Here is a 22,003-nt window from a genome sequence, read left to right on the forward strand (position 1 = left end):
ATTTAAAATCACGGAGTATTCCAGTCCTGGATGTGTGAGTGCACATTTCAGTTGAAAAGACACAGGGACAGCTCACACTCACCGTCCGCTTGCTCCACTGGCACCATGTGAGAGGTGGCACTGCCCTGAACAATGGTATCGCCCACCAGGTGGGCAAGATGGGTCACTGCCCGCACCAGCTCCGACACACCTGGAGAACCAAGGGTCAAAGGTCAAACTGCTATAAAGTCTATATACAATCAACTGGATATGCTACTTTTATATGAAGTACTTGAAGGCTGTAATGCTGAAAAACACTGTATTTGAACAATAAATAAGCATTTTACTATCAACCTCCACTGTCCACCAAGAGTGTCTGAGAATAGTGAATACCTCTCACATATTCAAGTAGATTTATTTTCTCCCATAGAAATCTAGCTCTTTCATGTGGGCAAGAAACTGAAAAAGGAACCTTTCTTCAAATATATATATATATATATATATATATATATACAGTGGGGGAAAAAAGTATTTAGTCAGCCACCAATTGTGCAAGTTCTCCCACTTAAAAATATGAGAGAGGCCTGTAATTTTCATCATAGGTACACGTCAACTATGACAGACAAAATGAGAAAAAAAAATCCAGAAAATCACATTGTAGGATTTTTTATGAATTTATTTGCAAATTATGATGGAAAATAAGTATTTGGTCAATAACAAAAGTTTCTCAATACTTTGTTATATACCCTTTGTTGGCAATGACACAGATCAAACTTTTTTTGTAAGTCTTCACAAGGTTTTCACACACTGTTGCTGGTATTTTGGCCCATTCATCCATGCATATCTCCTCTAGAGCAGTGATGTTTTGGGGCTGTCGCTTGGCAACACAGACTTTCAACTCCCTCCAAAGATTTTCAATGGTGTTGAGATCTGGAGACTGGTAGGCCACTCCAGGACCTTGAAATGCTTCTTACGAAGCCACTCCTTCGTTGCCCGGGCGGTGTGTTTGGGATCATTGTCATGCTGAAAGACCCAGGCACGATTCATCTTCAATGCCCTTGCTGATGGAAGGAGGTTTTCACTCAAAATCTCACGATACATGGCCCCATTCATTCTTTCCTTTACACGGATCAGTCGTCCTGGTCCCTTTGCAGAAAAACAGCCCCAAAGCATGATGTTTCCACCCCCATGCTTCACTGTAGGTATGGTGTTCTTTGGATGCAACTCAGCATTCTTTGTCCTCCAAACACGACGAGTTGAGTTTTTACCAAAAAGTTATATTTTGGTTTCATCTGACCATATGACATTTTCCCAATCCTCTTCTGGATCATCCAAACGCACTCTAGCAAACATCAGACGGGCCTGGACATGTACTGGCTTAAGCAGGGGGACACGTCTTGCACTGCAGGATTTGAGTCCCTGGCGGCGTAGTGTGTTACTGATGGTAGGCTTTGTTACTTTGGTCCCAGCTCTCTGCAGGTCATTCACTAGGTCCCCCCGTGTGGTTCTGTTATTTTTGCTCACCGTTCTCGTGATCATTTTGACCCCACGGGGTGAGATCTTGCGTGGAGCCCCAGATCGAGGGAGATTATCAGTGGTCTTGTATGTCTTCCATTTCCTAATAATTGCTCCCACAGTTGATTTCTTCAAACCAAGCTGCTTACCTATTGCAGATTCAGTCTTCCCAGCCTGGTGCAGGTCTACAATTTTGTTTCTGGTGTCCTTTGACAGCTCTTTGGTCTTGGCCATAGTGGAGTTTGGAGTGTGACTGTTTGAGGTTTTGAACAGGTGTCTTTTATACTGATAACAAGTTCAAACAGGTGCCATTAATACAGGTAACGAGTGGAGGACAGAGGAGCCTCTTAAATAAGAAGTTACAGGTCTGTGAGTGACAGAAATCTTGCTTGTTTGTAGGTGACCAAATACTTATTTTCCACCATAATTTTCAAATAAATTCATAAAAAATCCTACAATGTGATTTTCTGGATTTTTTTCCTCAATTTGTCTGTCATAGTTGACGTGTACATATGATGAAAATTACAGGCCTCTCTCATCTTTTTAAGTGGGAGAACTTGCACAATTGGTGGCTGACTAAATACTTTTTTCCCCCACTGTGTATATATATATATATATATATATATATATATATATATTCTGTGACGTCACGAGAGGCTACACAGCTTTCAGCGGGGTTGCTCAAGTAGTGCAAGGAGACAAGGTTCAAACAAACCAAGGATTTTATTATAGGTCTTGGGAAATTAACGAAAATATAACAAAAGTCTGTTCTCTTGTGGCTCTTTAAGGGTTAACAGTTCAGGGATGTCTCTTCCACATCCAACATCATAATTCTCACTCGCTCAGATAACTTTTCCCCAGCCTTACTGTAGTCCACGTTGCAGCTAGTGGCCAACCCAGCAAAAAGTCCTTCCAAATGTCTCTCACGTATTTCCACAGGCGAATATATCCAAAGGTGAGTATTTCCCAAAGGTAAGTATCTCCAAATCCTTATATTCCTCATGGAAGTGGACGTGCAGCACTCTTGTCCTCCAGAGAGCCCAGGTTGGAGACTGTGTTTCTTCACAAACCCACACACTCACTCTCAGTGTGTCTCTTCCCTTCCCAAACCTTCAGCTCATCAGCTCCTCATTTGTTTCAGCTGCGTGGGAAGATTGGCCATAGAGGGGTGGAGTTCCCGACCATACCAGCAGATGGAGCCATAGCTGTCTGGGTTTGCAGCCATCTCAGGGGGATGTAACGTCCCTCCAGGACACAGCCTCTCGTGACATCACAATATATATATATATATATATATACACAGTACCAGTCAAAAGTTTGGACACACCTACACATTCAAGGGTTTTTCTTTATTTTTATTATTTTCTACATTGTAGAATAATAGTGAAGACATCAAAACTATGAAATAACACATATGGAATCATGTAGCAACCAAAAAAGTGTTAAATCAAAATATATTTGAGATTCTTCAAATAGCCACCCTTTGCCTTGATGACAGATTTGCACACTCTTGACATTTGTTTAACACTTTTTTACTACATGATTCCATATGTGTTATTTCATCGTTTTGATATCTTCACTATTATTCTACGATGTAAAAAATTAAGAAAAACCCTTGAATGAGTAGGTGTGTCCAAACTTTTGACTGGTAGTGTAAATTCATGTTAACGTTGCTGAGTTAGTTACTGTCAAACTGCACAGCAACCGTCGGTGAAAGTAACGTTTTTGGCTGCCTTTTGACCTTGTCTGCTACACAAGAACAACGATGGCTTCGATAGGTGCCTGAAAGTAGATTGTGTGTGTGTGTGTGTGTGTGTGTGTGTGTGTCGTGTGTGTGTGAATGCACAAAGCTGACTAAGGGAGTAAGAGAACAGTTCTGAGTCTGACCTGTGTTGTCTGCCAGGTAGCTGTCTCTGGCAGAGTGAAGTCTGTCCATACAGTCCAGAGAGGCCTGACACCTGGACGCCAGGTAGTCTACACACAAGGAGGGTACACAGTGAGGGGAGAGGCCTCTTCCACCATACAAACACACATACACACACTATTATGAGGGGACATCATCCTACATCACACACTGGAACACAAAACACACACACATGCACAAGTAGATTGAGGCATCACACACACATCTACACATCCAGCATTGGTTTCACAATGTGGCATCATCTCAGGTGGACGGACGGACGGACAGACCGACCGGAACAAAGCTGGAGTCAGTAGTGCATAAGACAGAGGTTGGAGAGGGTTAGGGGCTGACCTGCAGAGCTGGTGCAGCTGATGTGTGCTGGGTCGTCAAGCTGGGCCAGTGAGTCCTGGACTATCCTCTCTGCCTCCTCCACAGCTCCCTGTAGGGTGGACCAGCGGGCTGCCACAAGCTGGCTCTCCAGGGCCTGCTCCCTGCTCTCCTATACACACAGGGTCAGTGAGAGAATCAGATATCACACACGCTCACTGAGAAGCTGAGACGCAGGCGCACACAAACGCACACGGCTACCTCCCCTGAAACACACCTTCTCATTGAGTTGGTTCTGTAGGGCCTCGGCAGTCTTCACTCCGCTCTCCCTCTCACTGGCCAGGCTGCTCTGAACACGCTCTAGCTCCTCCCCCAGGCCTGCAAGCTCCTCCTCTTTCTTCGACAAGGATTCTGCTAACTCCACCTTGTCCGATTCCACAGTCGAGAGCTGAGAACTGAGCTCCTCACTCGACTGAGATTGAGAGAGAGAGAGACGGAGAGAGAGAGAAGAGAGAGGAGAAAGAGTTTGACACATACACAGTATTTTAGGATCGTGCCTATCCCTGTGTTTCTCCGCTGAAATGAACGAAAAGGCTCACACACTAATACCACCTTTTAATGGTGACTACGCCCTAACTGCTATGAGATGTGGATATGACAACTGCCATTCTTCTACTCTACCTCACCTGTTTGTGGGCACCCTCCTGAGCATGTGAACAGGAACGAGAGACGGGAAGAAAGAGTTTGTAAGTGAAATGTGTGACAAAGTGACAGAGTATGCGTGTGAGGACTGGAGGGAGTGGTTGTGTGAGAGAGAATGAGAAAAGAAGGGGTTAGGGCGAGAGAGAAGTGAGTGTGTTGATTCAGAAATAGGGTTGACAGGAGTGGGAGAGAGGGATGAGAGATGGAGAGGAGGAATGGTAATTGGACCGTCATGGCCTAGTAAGACTACACACTGTCGGGATCATGCAGAGATCGAGGTCTGCACCGACGCTTCACACAACCCTCTCTCCACACACACGATTTCATGCACGCACACGCTCACACACACACACACACACACACACACACACACACACACACACACACACACAGACGGGTAGAAGAGTAACATGGAGTTGGGGAATGTAAAGATAGAAGACAGAGTAGAGATTATTTGAAGGTGTCAGAGGTCAGGGTGAGGTCAAGTGGGGTAGAGTGGAGAGGAGTATACTGTTGGGTGAGTGTTTAGATTGGAGAGGAGATGAGGAGTGTACGGTTGGGTGAGTGTTTAGGTTGGAGAGGAGATGAGGAGTGTACGGTTGGGTAGAGAGGTGGCTACCTGTTGGGATGAGGCCATGGTGCTTTTCAGGCTGTCTAGCTCCACCCTGCTGGAGATCAGCTCTCTCTGCAGCTGCTGCAGCTGCTCCACCTGTTCCTGCTCCTGAAGGGGGAGAGAGGTGGGAGAGACAGAGGGGAGGGGGGGGGGGGGGGACAGAGAGCAATATGGGGGGAGAGAGATAGAGGGGGAGGCAAGGCGGGGCAAAATAGAGAACGAGAGAAAGATAGAAACAGAGAGTCATGTTATTTGCTAGGTCTCCATCTCTCTACCTCAGTTTATTCTGGAGGGGTTTCTACCTCTCTAACACCCACATGTACAGCAAGGCATCTCAGTTACACAATGAAATGATCAGAGAGATAGAGAGAAAGTTGAAATGTACTGTAGTATGAAGAAGTGAAGTATATTACATTTGAAGTCATCTGTGTCCATGAAAGCGAGAGAGGGGGAAAAGGGGAAGGGAGAGAAAACAGAAAGAGGGTGATACAGACTGTACACACACAGTATTTCAGGAGAGTGTGTATCCCTGTGGGAGTGTGTGCCTCGCCCTCACCCGTCTCTCCGCGGCAGCTTTGACCTTCTCCTGCATCTCTCTCCTCACGCTGTCCACCTCGTCCTGAGCCGCCCGCGCCACCGTCATCTGACGAATCACCTCCGCATTCTAAAGCCAGAAACAGAAAAACACAGACGTTTTAGGGGAAGAGCTTTTAGAATTACAAACAAGAAACGTGGAGGAAACGTGTGAGCATTGCTGCTAGAAGTGTTTTCTCTAAAGAAATGTTGTAGTACAGAATGGATAGGGGGTCCCTGTTCGCACCCTACTCCTCCCCCCTCCATTGGCCCAAACCCTCTGATGTTTGCTGATCTGTAAGGTGGAAGCAATATGGTGAAAGCTCTACCACTACACTGTTCATACTCATCCAGACCCTTCAGATCTGCAAACATGGAAGGGTTTGGGCCAAGGGAAAGGGAGCAAAATGGGACTGGCTGAGAGGGGTCGGAGTTAGCCTGCACCATGAGTCTGAGGTTCTTCCATCATAAGGGGTCTGGATGGGCCTACCTTCCTCAGCAGGTCAGCGTGACTCTGCACCAGCTCTGTGTACTTCTCCTTCAGCTTGGTGTAGCGCTGCTCGTTGGCCACCGCTTTCCCTGAGAGACACGGACAGACAGCGCTGTTACTATCAGAACAGTTACAGAGGGCTGAATCCTGACTTGAGATATGCACACATAATTCAAACGTTCGTGTAGGCATTGATATCAGTTGAAGACATTTGAGTGACTCATGTAAATATTGTGGCTTGGGATTGGTCAAGTAATTAGCACTGCCAGCTTCTACACATGATGCTTGTGTCTGCATGGGATCGAATCCCAGTCCCACCATTCTAACACACGTTTACTAACAAAACACATGTATAGATGGGTACTGGAGTGTCGGATGGTAGTGGCTAACTGCTAGAAGGCGGAGCTGTGCAGATGTGCCCGGGCTGTCTCTGGACTCACTCTCGATCTCGGTGAGGCTTCGCTGCTCTTTCTCCGTGTCCTCTTTGACCCGGCGCAGGTCGTCAAGCTCCGCCCTCAGGAACTCGCTCTCTCCCAACGCCTGCATCCTCAGGTGGCTCTGCTCTGCTAGCTCCGCCTCCAGCTCATTGACACGCCCGCGCAGCGCCTGGCACAGACGCCCACTCTGAGAGAGAGAGGCAGAGCGAGAGAGAGATGGAAAGAGAGAGAGGAGGGAGAGAGTGTTATGGTTCAACAATGTGTAAACACACTGTCACGACTTCGGCCGAGGCTGCCTCCCCTCCTTGTTCGGGCAGGCTTCGGCGTTCGTCGTCACCGGCTTACTAACCACTGCCGCCCCAATCATCATCACAATTGTCTCGTCTTGTCAATCACACACACCTGGTTCCTATCCCCTAATTAGTCTGTGTATAAGTGTTCCCTCCGCCCCCTTGTCCTTGTGATTGTTAATTGTGAGAGTAGTATAGCTCGGTGGAGCTACTCATATCATATTGTTGCCAGGGTAGATTTTCCCCCTGTGCGTATGTATTATTGGATTACGTTACAGTGTAATTGCCAGGGATGTTTGTTTCCCCTGTGCCTGTTTCGTTGATCGCTATTTGAGCGCAGTTATGTGTCAACGAAGGAATAAACTCTGTATTCGGTGATTACCCTCCTGCGCCTGACTCCATTCATCACACACACTCCCTCAGAAGTTTAGGCATTATGGAAAATTGCCTCTGCAGTGGCTCAAGTGACTCATTAAACCTCCTCCCCTCTTCTCACCTCCAATCTGAAGGACTCCAGTTCCTCCCTGAGGGCCTGGATCTCCCGTGTCAGCTGCTCGATCAGGCGGTCCCTAATGGAAACAGGACAGGACAAGGTCGTGTTCATTAGGCACCAAACGGAAGAAAACGGGCCGAAACAGGGAAAGGACTACCTGGACGTGGCCAATGATAAAAGCGTATTTTCCATTGCAAAAAGTTTTGGTACGGTGTACCCAGGCCATACCTCAGCTGCAGGGCTTTCAATGCCTCCACATACCTCTATTGGAGGTCAGTTTGTCACACAAGTCAGACCAATCTATACAGACCAAGGATATCCTACAAATCATACAGAGTGTAGCAGTTTGCTTCTGGTGTTTTACTTGTCGTCCTTGCGCATCCCGTTCTGACTGTTGAAATTGAAGGGGTCGGTGGCGGCGGACGTGCCAAAGAGGTCGTCGAACCTGGGCTCTACCACAGCAGCCTAGTCGGAACCAACACAGCAAGACAGAGAGACAGTCAGCCTGCCAGTCAGTCAGTAGTTCTATAAGCTTTGGGTTTCATTAGGTTCAGTTGACAGACAAAGGAGAGTAGACACAGATACAATACAACTAAGACAGAGCACAGAAGGGGCACCGTTTGTAACATGCCATATTTTGTGGAAAAAATTCATTCCGTACCACAGGAATGGGATAAGTGTGAGTCAGCTAGTGCACAAAATTTATCTTTCACACACAATATGGCATGTTACAAACAGCGCCCTGTAAAAAAGCAGTAATGGGACATGTTCAGATGGGCTACCGGCTGGACGGGGATGTCGGTGTCCACCAGGTCCTCTGTCACCAGGTCCACCATGTGTTCCGTCTCGGGGGAGGATGACTCAGCCGGGATGACTACCACGGGACTGATGTGCTCTGACAACGCCGACGCCCGCAGGAAGTTAGGTGGGTTCTGAGAGAGAGAGAAAGAGAGAGAGAGAGAGAGAGAGAGAGAGACACACACGAGACAGAGCACGTCACGCCCTGGCCTATATAACTCTAGCTAGTTTGGTCAGGGTGTGAATAATCTATGTTTGTATTTCTATGTTTGGCCGGGTGTGGTTCCCAATCAGAGGCAGCTGTCGCTCGTTGTCTCTGATTGGGGATCATACTTAGGCAGCCAGTTTTCCTGCCTGTGTTGTGGGTTTTTGTTTGTGTTCGGTTAGTGTGGCTTGTTAGTGTTAGCCTTCCGACGTCACGTTTCGTTGTTTTTGTATGTTTATTCAGTTCAATAAACATGGATGCATTTCACGCTGCGTCTTGGTCCGTCCCGTCTATGAACGATGGTGACAGCACAATTAATCCAATTGTATTTGTATAGCACTTAACCAAGCAAGGGCAACAGAGAAAAATGGGAGACTACGTGATTAGGCAGCAGAGATCCTGTCTAATCTGCAGGCTAGTTCAGGAGGACTCCAGGCCTTACCTCAGGCAACTGTGGGATCTGAATGAGCCTCTTGAAGTACTGCAGGTTACTGGAGCGGTAGAACAGACTCTTCAGCCTAGCAGAGACAACAAGCACACAGATGAAACACTTCACCTTCATAATCACACCTTCAGCACTGGAGTTAGTTAGGTCAGGCAATAAAGCACTATGGGCCCTGGTCAAAACTAGTGCACTATATAGGGAATAGGGTGTCATTTGGGACGCCACCCATGACTTGTGTGTGAACTCACTTCTTGAACTGCTCCTGGAAGCGGTCTCTGTGGCCCTGGAGTGTGTCAGCAGGAAGGCCTGCAACAGACAGACAAACAGATCAGAGTTTTGGAATGTGTGTGTGTGTGCATGTGAAACTACTGAGAATGTGTTTGTACTACAGTGTGTGTGTGTGTATACTAAGGTATTAGGCATTTCCTAACCCTATGATATGACCAGGAAAATTATGTGAATTACGTGCCCTTGGAATAGCCACCGTTTTTCTGGGAAGGTCACAGGAAATATTGTTGGCCCTAGATTAGTAGTCAAGTATGAGGTATTCAGGCTGTCACTCTGCTATTTGTCCAGCAGGGGGCATGTGTTGACTCACAGGAGTGCAGCTTGAAGAGCAGCTTGACGGTGTAGTCGTACAGGTGGCTGCTGTCCAGGATGACCTGGATCAGGGGAGCCAGGCGACACTGGCCTGCCGCCGTCACCGACACAGACCGTGACATGTCCAGGGAGCTGAACACTGCAAGGGAGGACACACAAACATATCAGTGATCATCACACACATAAAAAAAGGCATGTGTGTGTGTGCGCGTGGTTGTGCACGCAGGTGGTTAGGAAAAGCTGTTCTAGACTGAATCAACTAATGAGTATGTACTCCAACAGTGTCTCGCTTTCTTCCACTCTCATTACAGCTCTCTTTCAGTCCCTCTATCGCCTTTGCACTCCCTCCCGCTCTGATGCCAGTCCCTACAGACCCAGTTGTTTCCTCCACACAGAGGTGTGGTTTCCTGTGCAGCCAAACCCAGACACACACACACACACACAGTGAGGCCTCTCAGCTCCTGGGTGACGTGATGCTTTAGCCTGCAAAACATCTCTCCTGATGAGAGGCAAAGGGTGTGTGTGTGTGTGTGAGTGTGTGTGAGATGGATGAGAGGAGGAGGAGACAGGATAGAAATGAGTCCTACTGAGTGTTCAAATGGAGGAAGAAGGGCAATCATGTTGAGATGGATGGAAGATGGAATATGTGTTTTACTTTGTGAAGAGCTTATAGTGGCAGGGAGACAGGAGAGTACTGCATAGCTCTGTTTTAATGTCCATACTAGTATACTACTTCCAATGAAGCAATGTATTGGGCACACATTCTATGTGGTATGCTAGTGTGGATATTGGGACGTAGCCTATGAAGCCAAAACCAGGGTCATGTTCATTAGGCACCAAATGGAAGAGAATGGACAAAAACAGAAAGGCACTACCTGGACTTGTCCAATAAGAAACGCACATTTTTGTTTTCCGTTGCAAAACATTTTCCATTGCATGCACGGATGAACATGACCCTGACATATAAAAGCTAAGGGCCATGTTATGTCACAACATCTTTAGATAAGCGCGGTTGCAGAGGAGAGATGGAGAGAGAGAGACAGGAATAGCTTACCACCCAGGAAGAGGTTGAGCTCACACTCCAGGTAGTCGAACATCTCCACTGTCAACTGGAAGCTGTAGTGAGAGGACACACCCACCCACACACACAGAGGAGTTGGATTGGAGGGTTCACAGCATGTACAAAGTGGAGGAGTAGCCTACACATCACACATACAGAGGCTGTAAGACCCATGTAGCAATGAACCGGAGTTGGTTTGTATACATATAACAAGAGTCATATGCTCTATATAGAGTCTATAGAGATGATCTAATAGAAGGCAATAACAAAAACATTCTGCATTTACTTGTCATTTTCAACACTTGTAATCATAATCAAAGGGAACATTGGGGCTATATTAGAATATGTATCGCTATAGATCCAGCCCTCTGTGGTTTGGTGAGAACAACAATAGCAAGTGACACTCACAAATTGTTGACGTCGTTCTCTCCCGCTTCGTCAAGCTGCCTGTTTGACATCTGAAGGTTGCCGGGGAAACGGGGATTCTGGGGGAGAGAGAAGAACTTGTCATATCAGAACTGGGGCTGAATCTCAATTGTATTTCCTTGATCCCTCGTCTCATCTCTCCTTGCCTCCTTCTCAAAACGCATCGGAGGAGAAGATTCGAGGGGAGGAACCTCAGATATTCTGCTCCAATGTGCTTTGAGAAGGAGATTAGGAGAGAGGATGTGAGGAATCAAGGAAATACAATTGAGATTTACCCTCGGTTTTTCCACTTCAGTAGGCATCTCCAGGAACAATGACTAAAACCCCCAGAGCAACACCAAGTCTGCTGCCTGCAGTATTTCACTGAGCTTAGCTGTCTATGAGCTACTGATTCCTAAAAGGCCATTACTTTTAGAGAAGTGTGTCTGTGTGAGGAATATCCCTAGAGAAGGGTATATATATATATATATATATACATATAAATAAATAAATAAATAAATAAATAAATAAATAAATAAATGAGAGAGCGAGAGAGAGAGAGAGAGAGAGAGAGAGAGAGAGAGAAGGGAGACTGGTCTGCCTGTCGTTCATACAGGCTGGGGCACTACTCACTTTGACGTGGAACTCCATCTTGGTGATAAGCAGTTTGAGGTAGATGCTGCACAACTTCCCATAGCCTTCACTTAGGTGACCCTGAGGGCAGAGGGGAAAAGGGGAACAGATGGAGTGAGATGCCTTAGAGAGAGACCAGATCAAACAGATATTCCAGGGGCTTGGGAGATTTCCAAAGGAGTCGCTGTTACAGAAGGAATTTTCTCATTAAATCAAATTGATCTGCTTCTGCAAAGTCTTGCACTGTAGGAGTGCAGGCCTATGTGTGTGTGTGCATGGTGTGTATGTTTGTGTGTGTGTGTGTGTGTTTTAGTGGTGCGCGGGTCAACTTGTTGTTCACCTGCGATTGCTAACCCATCCGCAACCGCCCGACTATATGTGACAAAGTGAAAATCTGTGGCCCACACCCGACCCTAACCTGCTAATATAGAAAATGCGCTGTAGGCTACAGTAAGAGATAGTGAAAAGCATTTTTGACAGGGGGTGCATGATCTTTTTTGCCTGATTTAGCATTGTTCCTGCTTATAATTTTTATAATCTATAATTTGATACATGCAGCTTCTCTTCTGTCATTATATGTTGCCCCAGAATACTAATTAAACTCTTGGTCACCAGAATAATGTCATAAATCGATAGAATGAATGTTTGAATCTAGTTGACATCGGTAAAGTTCTCTCTGTCATCTCTGCTCCTTTCACGCATATTTTATGTGGTTGAAATACTAAATCAGCTTTTATGATGCTGATCAGAATCACCTTTATTTGCCAAGTACATTTACACATACTCAGAATTTTACTTGGCGATATGGTGCTGCTAGTGAAAGACAACATTTAGAGACAGAATACAGACAACGGATTTTAAACAAAGTTTACGTACAGTACCAGTCAAAAGTTTGGACACACCTACTCATTCAAGGATTTGTCTTTATTTTTACTATTTTCTACATTGTAGAATAATAGTGAAGACATCAAAACTATGAAATAACACATACGGAATCATGTAGTAAACAAAAGAAGTGTTAAACAAATCAAAATATGTTTTATATTTGAGATTCTTCAAATAGCCACCCTTTGCCTTGATGACAGCTTTGCACACTCTTGGCATTATTTCAACCAGCTTCACCTGGAATGCTTTTACAACAGTCTTGAAGGAGTTCCCACTTATGCTGAGCATTTGTTGGCTGCTTTTCCTTCACTCTGCCGTCCACTCATCCCAAACCATCTCAATTGGGTTGAGGTCGAGGGATTGTTGGTCAAATAGCCCTTACACAGCCTGGAGGTGTGTTGGGTCATTGTCCTGTTGAAAAACAAATGATAGTCCCACTAAGCCCAAACCTGATGGGATGGCGTATCGCTGCAGAATGCTGTGGTAGCCATGCTGGTTAAGTGTGCCTTGAATTCTAAATAAATCACAGAGTGTCACCAGCAAGGCACCTCCACATCATAACACACACGTCCTCCATGCTTTACGGTGGGAACTATGCATGCGGAGATCATACGTTCACCCACACCGCGTCTCACAAAGACACGGCGGTTGGAACCAAAAATCTCAAAATTTGGACTCCAGACCAAAGGACAAATTTCCACTGGTCTAATGTCCATTTCTTGTGTTTCTTGGCCCAAACAGGTCTCTTCTTATTATTGGTGTCCTTTAGTAGTGGATTCTTTGCAGCAATTCGACCATGAAGGCCTGATTCACACAGTCTCCTCTGAACAGTTGATGTTGAGATGTGTCTGTGACTTGAACTCAGTGAAGCATTTATTTGGGCTACAATTTCTGAGGCTGGTAACTCTAATGAACTTCTCCTCTGCAGCAGAGGTAACTCTGGGTCTTCCATCCCTTTGGAGGTCCTCATGAGAGACAGTTTCATCATAGCGCTTGATGGTTTTTGCGACTGCACTTGAAGAAACTTTCAAAGTTCTTGACATTTTCCGTATTGACTGACCTTCATGTCTTAAAGTAATGATGGACTGTCGTTTCTCTTTGCTTTTTGAGCTGTTCTTTCCATAATATGGACTTGGTCTTTTACCAAATTGTGCTATCTTCTGTATACCACATCTACCTTGTCACAACACAACTGATTGGCTCAAACGCATTAAGGAAAGAAATTCCACAAATTAACTTTTAAGAAGGCACACCTGTTAATTGAAATGCATTCAGGTGACTACCTCATGAAGCTGGTTAAGAGAATGCCAAGAGTGTGCAAAGCTGTCATCAAGGCAAAGGGTGGCTATTTGAAGCATCTCAAATATAAAATATATTTTGATTTGTTTAACATTTTTTCCATCTGTGTTATTTCATAGTTTTGATGTCTTAACTATTATTCTATAATGTAAAAAATAGTAAAAATAAAGAAAAACCCTTGAATGAGTAGGTGTGTCCAAACTTTTGACTGGTAGTGTACATTATATACATATACTATATACAACTTTATATAAAAGATATACACCGTCTGTAGAGGTGCTAAATGCACATTCACATTCTCTCAAGATGCTGAGAGAACTACATCTTGTTCCTGAGTAAAAGTTTTGCCTACAATTGGTGTATCATTTTCAGTGGTGTAAAGTACTTACAGTTGAAGTCAGAAGTTTACATACACTTAGGTTGGAGTCATTAAAACCAGTTTTTCAACCACTCCACACATTTCTTGTTCACAAACTATAGTTTTGGCAAGTTGGTTATGACATCTACTTTGTGCATGACACAAGTAATTTTTCCAACAATTGTTTACAGACAGATTATTTCACTTATAATTCACTGTATCACAATTCCAGTGGGTGAGAAGTTTACATACACTAAGTTGACTGTGCCTTTAAACAGCTTGGAAAATTCCAGAAAATGATGTCATGGCTTTAGAAGCTTCTGATAGGCTAATTGACATCATTTGAGTCAATTGGAGGTGTACCTGTGGATGTATTTCAAGGCCTACCTTCAAACTCAGTGTCTCTTTGCTTGACATCATGGGAAAATCAAAAGAAATCAGCCAAGACCTCAGAAAAAAAATTGTAGACCTCCACAAGTCTGGTTCATCCTTGTGAGCAATTTCCAAACGCCTGAAGGTACCACGTTCATCTGTACAAACAATAGTACGCAAGTATAAACAACATGGGACCATGCAGCCGTCATACCGCTCAGGAAGGAGACACGTTCTGTCTCCTAGAGATGAATGTACTTTGGTGCGAAAAGTGCAAATCCATCCCAGAACAACAGCAAAGGACCTTTGGAAGATGCTGGAGGAAACAGGTACAAAAGTATCTATATCCACAGTAAAACGAGTCCTATATCGACATAACCTGAAAGGCCGCTCAGCAAGGAAGAAGCCACTGCTCCAAAACCGCCATAAAAAAGCCAGACTACGGTTTGCAACTGCACATGGGGACAAAGATCGTACTTTTTGGAGAATTGTCCTCTGGTCTGATGAAACTAAAATAGAACTGTTTGGCCATAATGACCATTGTTATGTTTGGAGGTAAAAGGGGGTCGCTTGCAAGCCGAAGAACACCATCCCAACCGTGAAGCACGGGGGTGGCAGCATCATGCTGTGGGGGTGCTTTGCTGCAGTAGGGACTGGTGCACTTCACAAAATAGATGGCATCATGATGAAGGAAAATGATGTGGATATATTGAAGCAACATCTCAAGATATCAGTCAGGAAGTTAAAGCTTGTCACAAATGGGTCTTCCAAATGGACAATGACCGCAAGCATACTTCCAAAGTTGTGGCAAAATGGCTTAAGGACAACAAAGTCAAGGTATTGGAGTGGCCATCACAAAGCCCTGACCTCAATCCTATAGAACATTTGTGGGCAGAACTGAAAAAGCGTGTGCCAGCAAGGAGGCCTACAAATCTGACTACACCAGCTCTGTCAGGAGGAATGGGCCAAAATTCACCCAATTTATTGTGGGAAGGTTGTGGAAGGCTACCCGAAACGTTTGACCCAAGTTAAACAATTTAAAGGTAATGCTACCAAATACTAATTGAGTGTATGTAAACTTCTGACCCACTGGGAATGTGATGAAATAAATAAAAGCTGAAATAAATCATTCTCTCTACTATTATTCTGACATTTAACATTCTTAAAATAAAATGGTGATCCTAACTGACCTAAGACAGGGATTTTTACTAGGATTAAATGTCAGGAATTGTGAAAAACTGAGTTTAAATGTATTTGGCTAAATGTATTTGGCTTTTACTTTTACTTCACTAAATTCCTAAAGAAAATAATGTACTTTTTACACTAAACACAAATGTTTCATTTGTAAATGATGTCTGAGTGTTGGAGTGTGCCCGTGACTATCCGTAAATAAAAAGGAAAAAAAGGAAAAGTGTGCTGTCTGGTTTGCTTAAAATAAGGAATTTGAAATGGTTCATACTTTTACTTTTGATACTTAAGTACATTTTAGCAATTCCATTTACTTTTAATACTTAAGTATATTTAAAAGCAAATACTTTTAGACTTTTACTCAAGTAGTATTTTATTGGGTGAATTTCACTTGAGTCATTTTCTATTAAGGTATCTTTACTTTTAGTCAAGTATGACAATTGAGTACTTTTTACACCACTGATCATTTTACTATAAGTAATGCTTAATTCTGCAGTTCCCTATTTGAAGGCCTATGGCGCACGTACAGTTAGGCCCTAAAGCTTAGGCTTACGCACTAATGCCAGATAGCCTAAAATAATTAAAGAAAAACTTCAATGTAGCATATAGAATTATACATTTAGGGATTTTTTAAGGTATTGTTTTCTCTTTATTCATCCACACAATATTTCATGACCCTAAACCAGCCCACCCGCAGATATAACCACGGGGACTGCGGGTTATGACTCACCCCACACATCACTAGTGTGCGTGTGTATGTGTGTATATATATATATATATGTGTGTGTGTGTGTGTGTGTGTGTATGTGTGGCAAAGTGAATAGCCAGCTATGAAGTCAATTGCTTCTTCTCACTTCCCTTTCCTTGAGCCCTCAGTGTGATGTCACAACAGGAAGGAAGCAGTACTGACTGGTCATCAAGGTCACTCTCCCAGAGTCCTAGTATATTTTATACCATCAGCAAATACCAAGAGACCCAACTAAGTGTACTTCCAGGAAAAGGTTACTAGTCAGCATTAGTCCCTACTGCTCCCCCGCCCATCTTACTCACTGAATACATGGGCAGTAAACGGTTAGGCTTTTCCACTGTACTGCTGCAACCCAGAGGCAACTCTTTTGTTGAAACGTGGTTATTTCATGTAAAAATTTAACGTATGTCAAATCAACAGTCCTAAATCAATCATTCAACTGGATGGAAACATTTGTTTCCAAAAAAAAAAGAGTAAAGCTATAGTCTATACACAGTAGCACCATTAGGATACCATAACAACAGCGTGTGTTGTTGAGTCTGACACAGGTTGAGCAGGACCACATTGCTGTATGACTGTCACCTATTAGAATGTTGGTCACTCAGATGGCGACGGCAACACTAACTGACAGCAGACCAGCATGGACACACCACACTGATATGGTGTTGAAGGGAAATAATGATGGCATGGGGGTGATCATGATTTTACCCCCCAGTCAATGTACAATATATGACATGCGTGTTCTTAAATCACACCATATTCCCTATATTAGGACTGTGCCCGACCCAAAAAAATATTGGTCAACCGAAAGTAGTCTATTAAACTTGTATTTTTCCATATATAGACACACCCTATGTGTTTTAATAAAATCACCTATACTGAACAAAAATATAAATGCAACATGTAAAGTGTTCGTCCCATGTTTCATGAGCTGAAATAAAAGATCCCAGAATTTTTCCATACGCACAAAAAGCTTATTTCTCTCAAATTGTCACGCCCTGACATTTAATACCTGTTGTTTCTTGTTGGTTTGGTCAGGGTGTACATTCTATGTTTTGTATATCTATGTTGGCCGGGTGTGGTTCCCAATCAGAGGCAGCTGTCGATCGTTGTCTCCGATTGGGGATCATACTTATTTTGCCTACCTTTAGTTGTGGGATCTTGTTTCTGTGTGTTTGGCTTGTTTGATGTTTAGCCTTTAGGACTTCACGTTACGTTGCTTTTGTTGTTTTGTCGGTGTTTATATAATAAACGAACATGGACGCATACCACGCTGCACCTTGGTCCAATCCTTTACACGACGTACGTGCACAAATTTGTTTACATCTCTGTTAGTGAACATTTCTCGTTTGCCAAGATAATCTATCCACCTGACAGGTGTGGCATATCAAGAAGCTGATTAAACAGCATCATTACACAGGTGCACCTTGTGCTGGGGACAATAACAGGCCACTTTAAAATGTACAGTTTTGTCACACAACACCACAGATGTCTCAAGTTGAGGTAGCGCGCAATTGGCATGCTGACTGCAGGAATGTCCCCCAGAGCTGTTGCCAGAGAATTGAATGTTCATTTCTCTACCATAAGCCACCTCCAAAGTCATTTTAGAGAATTTGGCAGTACGTCGAACCGGCCTCACAACCACAGACCAAGTGTAACCACGCCAGCCCAGGACCTCCACATCCGGCTTCTTCACCTGTGGGATCGTCTGTGACCAGCCACCTGGTCAGCTGATGAAACTGAGGAGTATTTCTGTCTATAATAAAGCCCTTTTGTGTGGAAAAACTAATTCTGATTGGCTGGGCCTGGCTCCCCAGTGGGTGGGCCTGGCTCCCAAGTGGGTGGGTCTATGAACTCCCAGGCCCACCCATGGCTGCGCCCCTGCCCAGTCATGTGAAATCCATAGATTAGAGCCTAATGAATTTACTTAAATTGACTGATTTCCTTATATGAACTGCAACATGTTGTATTTCTAATTTTGTTAAGTATTTAAGCATTGAGCTTGTCTGATGCTTTAAGCGCACTGTTTGATTAAATAAGACACAAATGACTCAAGAGGGAGCCAGAGATCAAGATAACCAGAAGAAAGAAACCTTAACTTGACACAACCATCCTCCTCCTGCTCCTGCTGGCTTTCGCAGGTTCTGCCGTTAGTCTCCTGAATTTGCCATTAATAGGCTACACGAGGAGGCGGCAACCTTTTTCATGTGGAATTCCAATTTATCTTACCATTTCTACCGATCTGCGTGTCAGTTATGGTTTTCATTTGCACACTTTTGTGGAAGATTTTCATTTAATCTCAAAATCATTGTCAAGTGGTTAATAAAAATTATATCCAAATCTAAATGAAAATGATACAAACCTAAAAAAGTAACTTCTATTACCATTGCCAACTATGTAAAAATAGCCTACATCAAGCCAACATCCTGATAAAAATAAATATCCTATGAATCACATTGGCTACGCGTGGCCTGTCTGCAACGAACTTGAAACATTGTTTCAACTTGGGTCTAGGGCTGTTGTGGTGACCGTATTACCGCCACACCGGTGGTCACAAGTCATGAAGGCAGTCAAATTCCACGTGACTGTTTAGTCACGGTAATTAGGCTTCTCCAAGCTCTGATGCTGCTGATGGTCATTAGTAGCCTACCAAACTTGCTAACTGCCTGGTACTCTATTGTACCTCTGATCACTCTGACATCAATGCAAATGTAATTGAAAAGCTAAATCAGACACTTCATGAGAGCCCATGAGTTCATGTTGCGCAACATTTCTATAGGCTATGCAATTGCGCAAGAAAACAGAGTGATGGCCGCTAATAAAAAGAGGAGGATCCCATCTGCTTTCTATAGGCTAGGCCTACTATACAGTGGGGAGAACAAGTATTTGATACACTGCCGATTTTGCAGGTTTTCCTACTTACAAAGCATGTAGAGGTCTGTAATTTTTATCATAGGTACACTTCAACTGTGAGAGACGGAAACTAAAACAAAAATCCAGAAAATCACATTGTATGATTTTTAAGTAATTCATTTGCATTTTATTGCATGACATAAGTATTTGATCACCTACCAACCAGTAAGAATTCCGGCTCTCACAGACCTGTTAGTTTTTCTTTAAGAAGCCCTCCTGTTCTCCACTCATTACCTGTATTAACTGCACCTGTTTGAACTCGTTACCTGTATAAAAGAGACCTGTCCACACACTCAATCAAACAGACTCCAACCTCTCCACAATGGCCAAGACCAGAGAGCTGTGTAAGGACATCAGTGATAAAATTGTAGACCTGCACAAGGCTGGGATGGGCTACAGGACAATAGGCAAGCAGCTTGGTGAGAAGGCAACAACTGTTGGCGCAATTATTAGAAAATGGAAGAAGTTCAAGATGACGGTCAATCACCCTCGGTCTGGGGCTCCATGCAAGAGCTCACCTCGTGGGGCATCAATGATCATGAGGAAGGTGAGGGATCAGCCCAGAACTACACAGCAGGACCTGGTCAATGACCTGAAGAGAGCTGGGACCACAGTCTCAAAGAAAACCATTAGTAACACACTACGCCATTATGGATTAAAATCCTACAGCGCATGCAAGGTCCCCCTGCTCAAGCCAATGACCATCTGGATGATCCAGAGGAGGAATGGGAGAAGGTCATGTGGTCTGATGAGACAAAAATATAGCTTTTTGGTCTAAACTCCACTCGCCGTGTTTGGAGGAAGAAGAAGGATGAGTACAACCCCAAGAACACCATCCGTGAAGCATGGAGGTGGAAACATCATTCTTTGGGGATGCTTTTCTGCAAAGGGACAGGACGACTGCACCATATTGAGGGGAGGATGGATGGGGTCATGTATCGCGAGATCTTGGCCAACAACCTCCTTCCCTCAGTAAGAGCATTGAAGATGGGTCGTGGCTGGGTCTTCCAGCATGACAACGACCCGAAACACACAGCCAGGGCAACTAAGGAGTGGCTCCGTAAGAAGCATTTCAAGGTCCTGGAGTGGCCTAGCCAGTCTCCAGACCTGAACCCAATAGAAAATCTTTGGAGGGAGCTGAAAGTCCGTATTGCCCAGCCACAGCCCCGAAACCTGAAGGATCTGGAGAAGGTCTGTATGGAGGAGTGGGCCAAAATCCCTGCTGCAGTGTGTGCAAAACTGGTCAAGACCTACAGGAAACATATGATCTCTGTAATTGCAAACAAAGGTTTCTGTACCAAATATTAAGTTCTGCATTTCTGATGTATCAAATACTTATGTCATGCAATAAAATGCTAATTAATTACTTAAAAATCATACAATGTGATTTTCTGGATTTTTGTTTTAGATTCCGTCTCTCACAGTTGAAGTGTACCTATGATAAAAATTACAGACCTCTACATGCTTTGTAAGTAGGAAAACCTGCAAAATCGGCAGTGTATCAAATACTTCTTCTCCCCACTGTATTTATTTCTCAACTTTCCTAATATTAAGCACATTGCTTCTCTTTACAACAGGAGTATAGCCTACCTGGCTGCCATGAAAATGAACCAAGGGGCCTCCCGAGTGGCGCAGCGGTCTAAGGCACTGGATCACAGTGTTGCAGCGTCACTACAGCCTAGGGTTCGATCCCAGGCTATGTCATTACAGGCCGTGATCGGGAGTCCCATAGGGCGGCGCATAATTAGCCCAGTGTCGTCCGGGTTAGGGGAGGGTTTGGCAGGGGGGGCTTTACTTGGCTCATCGCGCTCTAGCGACTCCTTGTGGTGGGCCGGGCGCCTGCAGGCTGACTTTGGTCGTCAGTTGAACAGTGTTTCCTCCGACACATTTGGTGCGGCTGGTTTCTGGGTTAAGCGAGCGGGTGTTAAGAAGCGTGGTTTGGCGGGTCATGTTTCAGAGGACACATGATTCGACCTTTGCCTCTCCCGAGCCCGTTGGGGAGTTGCAGCGAAGAGACAAGATCGTAATCACGAAATTGGGGAGAAAAAGGGTGTAAGAATTACACAAAAAATTAAATAAATTGAAAATGAACCAAGGGAAAAGCGGTCCTCCATTCGCTATTTAAGTGCATAGATGACATGTATTTTTTCCCCTGCCCGTGTTTCGAGATTGGACCATTATCATGCACCTTTCTAAATCAAAACTAATTTCACACATATTTATTTAGTATATGTAAAGACAAGATTAAATCAAGAATAGTCTGATGGGTGACAATATTAGCCTATCACTGAATGATGCCCAGCATAAAGACGATGCATTTTTTTGCGACTTTTTCTAAATCATAGTCGCACACCTCATGTAGCCTAGCCCATAGGCCTATATGTTTTGATAAAGTTTGTATCACAACTAAAGTGGCCAAATAACTTCTAAAAAGCACATTAATCCGCTTTACAAGAGGTGTAGAGCCTAACTGGCATCCATAAGCAGCGCGTGAGTTTCAAGTTTGGGGAAGATATGTTTTCACCATAGAAATGCACCTTTATAATAAAAGCATTACATGCATAATCGCATTTGCGGTCACTTTTGATAATGGTGTTTTCCCGCTAATGGAACATTTGTGCTTATAGCCTACTGCCATGTGCGATTTGCTGCGCTTATAATGTGAAGAAATAGCCTAATGGTTTATCAACATTTTAAGCTAAACGTTCTGATCTGTTGCGTCAGCCACATTGCGTAAAAAATGTTTTGGGATGCTAGTGGTTGTATTCA

General features: G+C 44.1%; 1 protein-coding gene across 4 annotated transcripts in view; it reads right to left on the reverse strand.

Annotated features, from left to right (window-relative positions):
• Window positions 1–22,003, reverse strand: part of LOC311105464 (huntingtin-interacting protein 1-like) — a gene marked incomplete at its 5' end in the record, with an annotated part of 61,401 nt that overhangs the window by 15,999 nt on the left and 23,399 nt on the right. For all 4 annotated transcript variants that reach the window (XM_084147628.1, XM_084147627.1, XM_084147625.1 and 1 more), the window contains 17 exons: window positions 83–190; window positions 3,382–3,468; window positions 3,752–3,899; window positions 4,005–4,199; window positions 5,049–5,150; window positions 5,599–5,706; window positions 6,106–6,194; window positions 6,546–6,729; window positions 7,329–7,401; window positions 7,690–7,790; window positions 8,108–8,257; window positions 8,771–8,846; window positions 9,022–9,079; window positions 9,372–9,512; window positions 10,428–10,489; window positions 10,842–10,918; window positions 11,472–11,552. In XM_084147628.1, the coding sequence (XP_084003754.1) occupies window positions 83–190; window positions 3,382–3,468; window positions 3,752–3,899; window positions 4,005–4,199; window positions 5,049–5,150; window positions 5,599–5,706; window positions 6,106–6,194; window positions 6,546–6,729; window positions 7,329–7,401; window positions 7,690–7,790; window positions 8,108–8,257; window positions 8,771–8,846; window positions 9,022–9,079; window positions 9,372–9,512; window positions 10,428–10,489; window positions 10,842–10,918; window positions 11,472–11,552 (1,840 nt within the window). The remainder of the gene's footprint in view (window positions 1–82; window positions 191–3,381; window positions 3,469–3,751; window positions 3,900–4,004; window positions 4,200–5,048; window positions 5,151–5,598; window positions 5,707–6,105; window positions 6,195–6,545; window positions 6,730–7,328; window positions 7,402–7,689; window positions 7,791–8,107; window positions 8,258–8,770; window positions 8,847–9,021; window positions 9,080–9,371; window positions 9,513–10,427; window positions 10,490–10,841; window positions 10,919–11,471; window positions 11,553–22,003) is intronic.

This window comes from Coregonus lavaretus (assembly GCF_964263955.1).
Source record: "Coregonus lavaretus genome assembly, chromosome: 30".
Lineage (NCBI taxonomy): Eukaryota > Metazoa > Chordata > Actinopteri > Salmoniformes > Salmonidae > Coregonus > Coregonus lavaretus.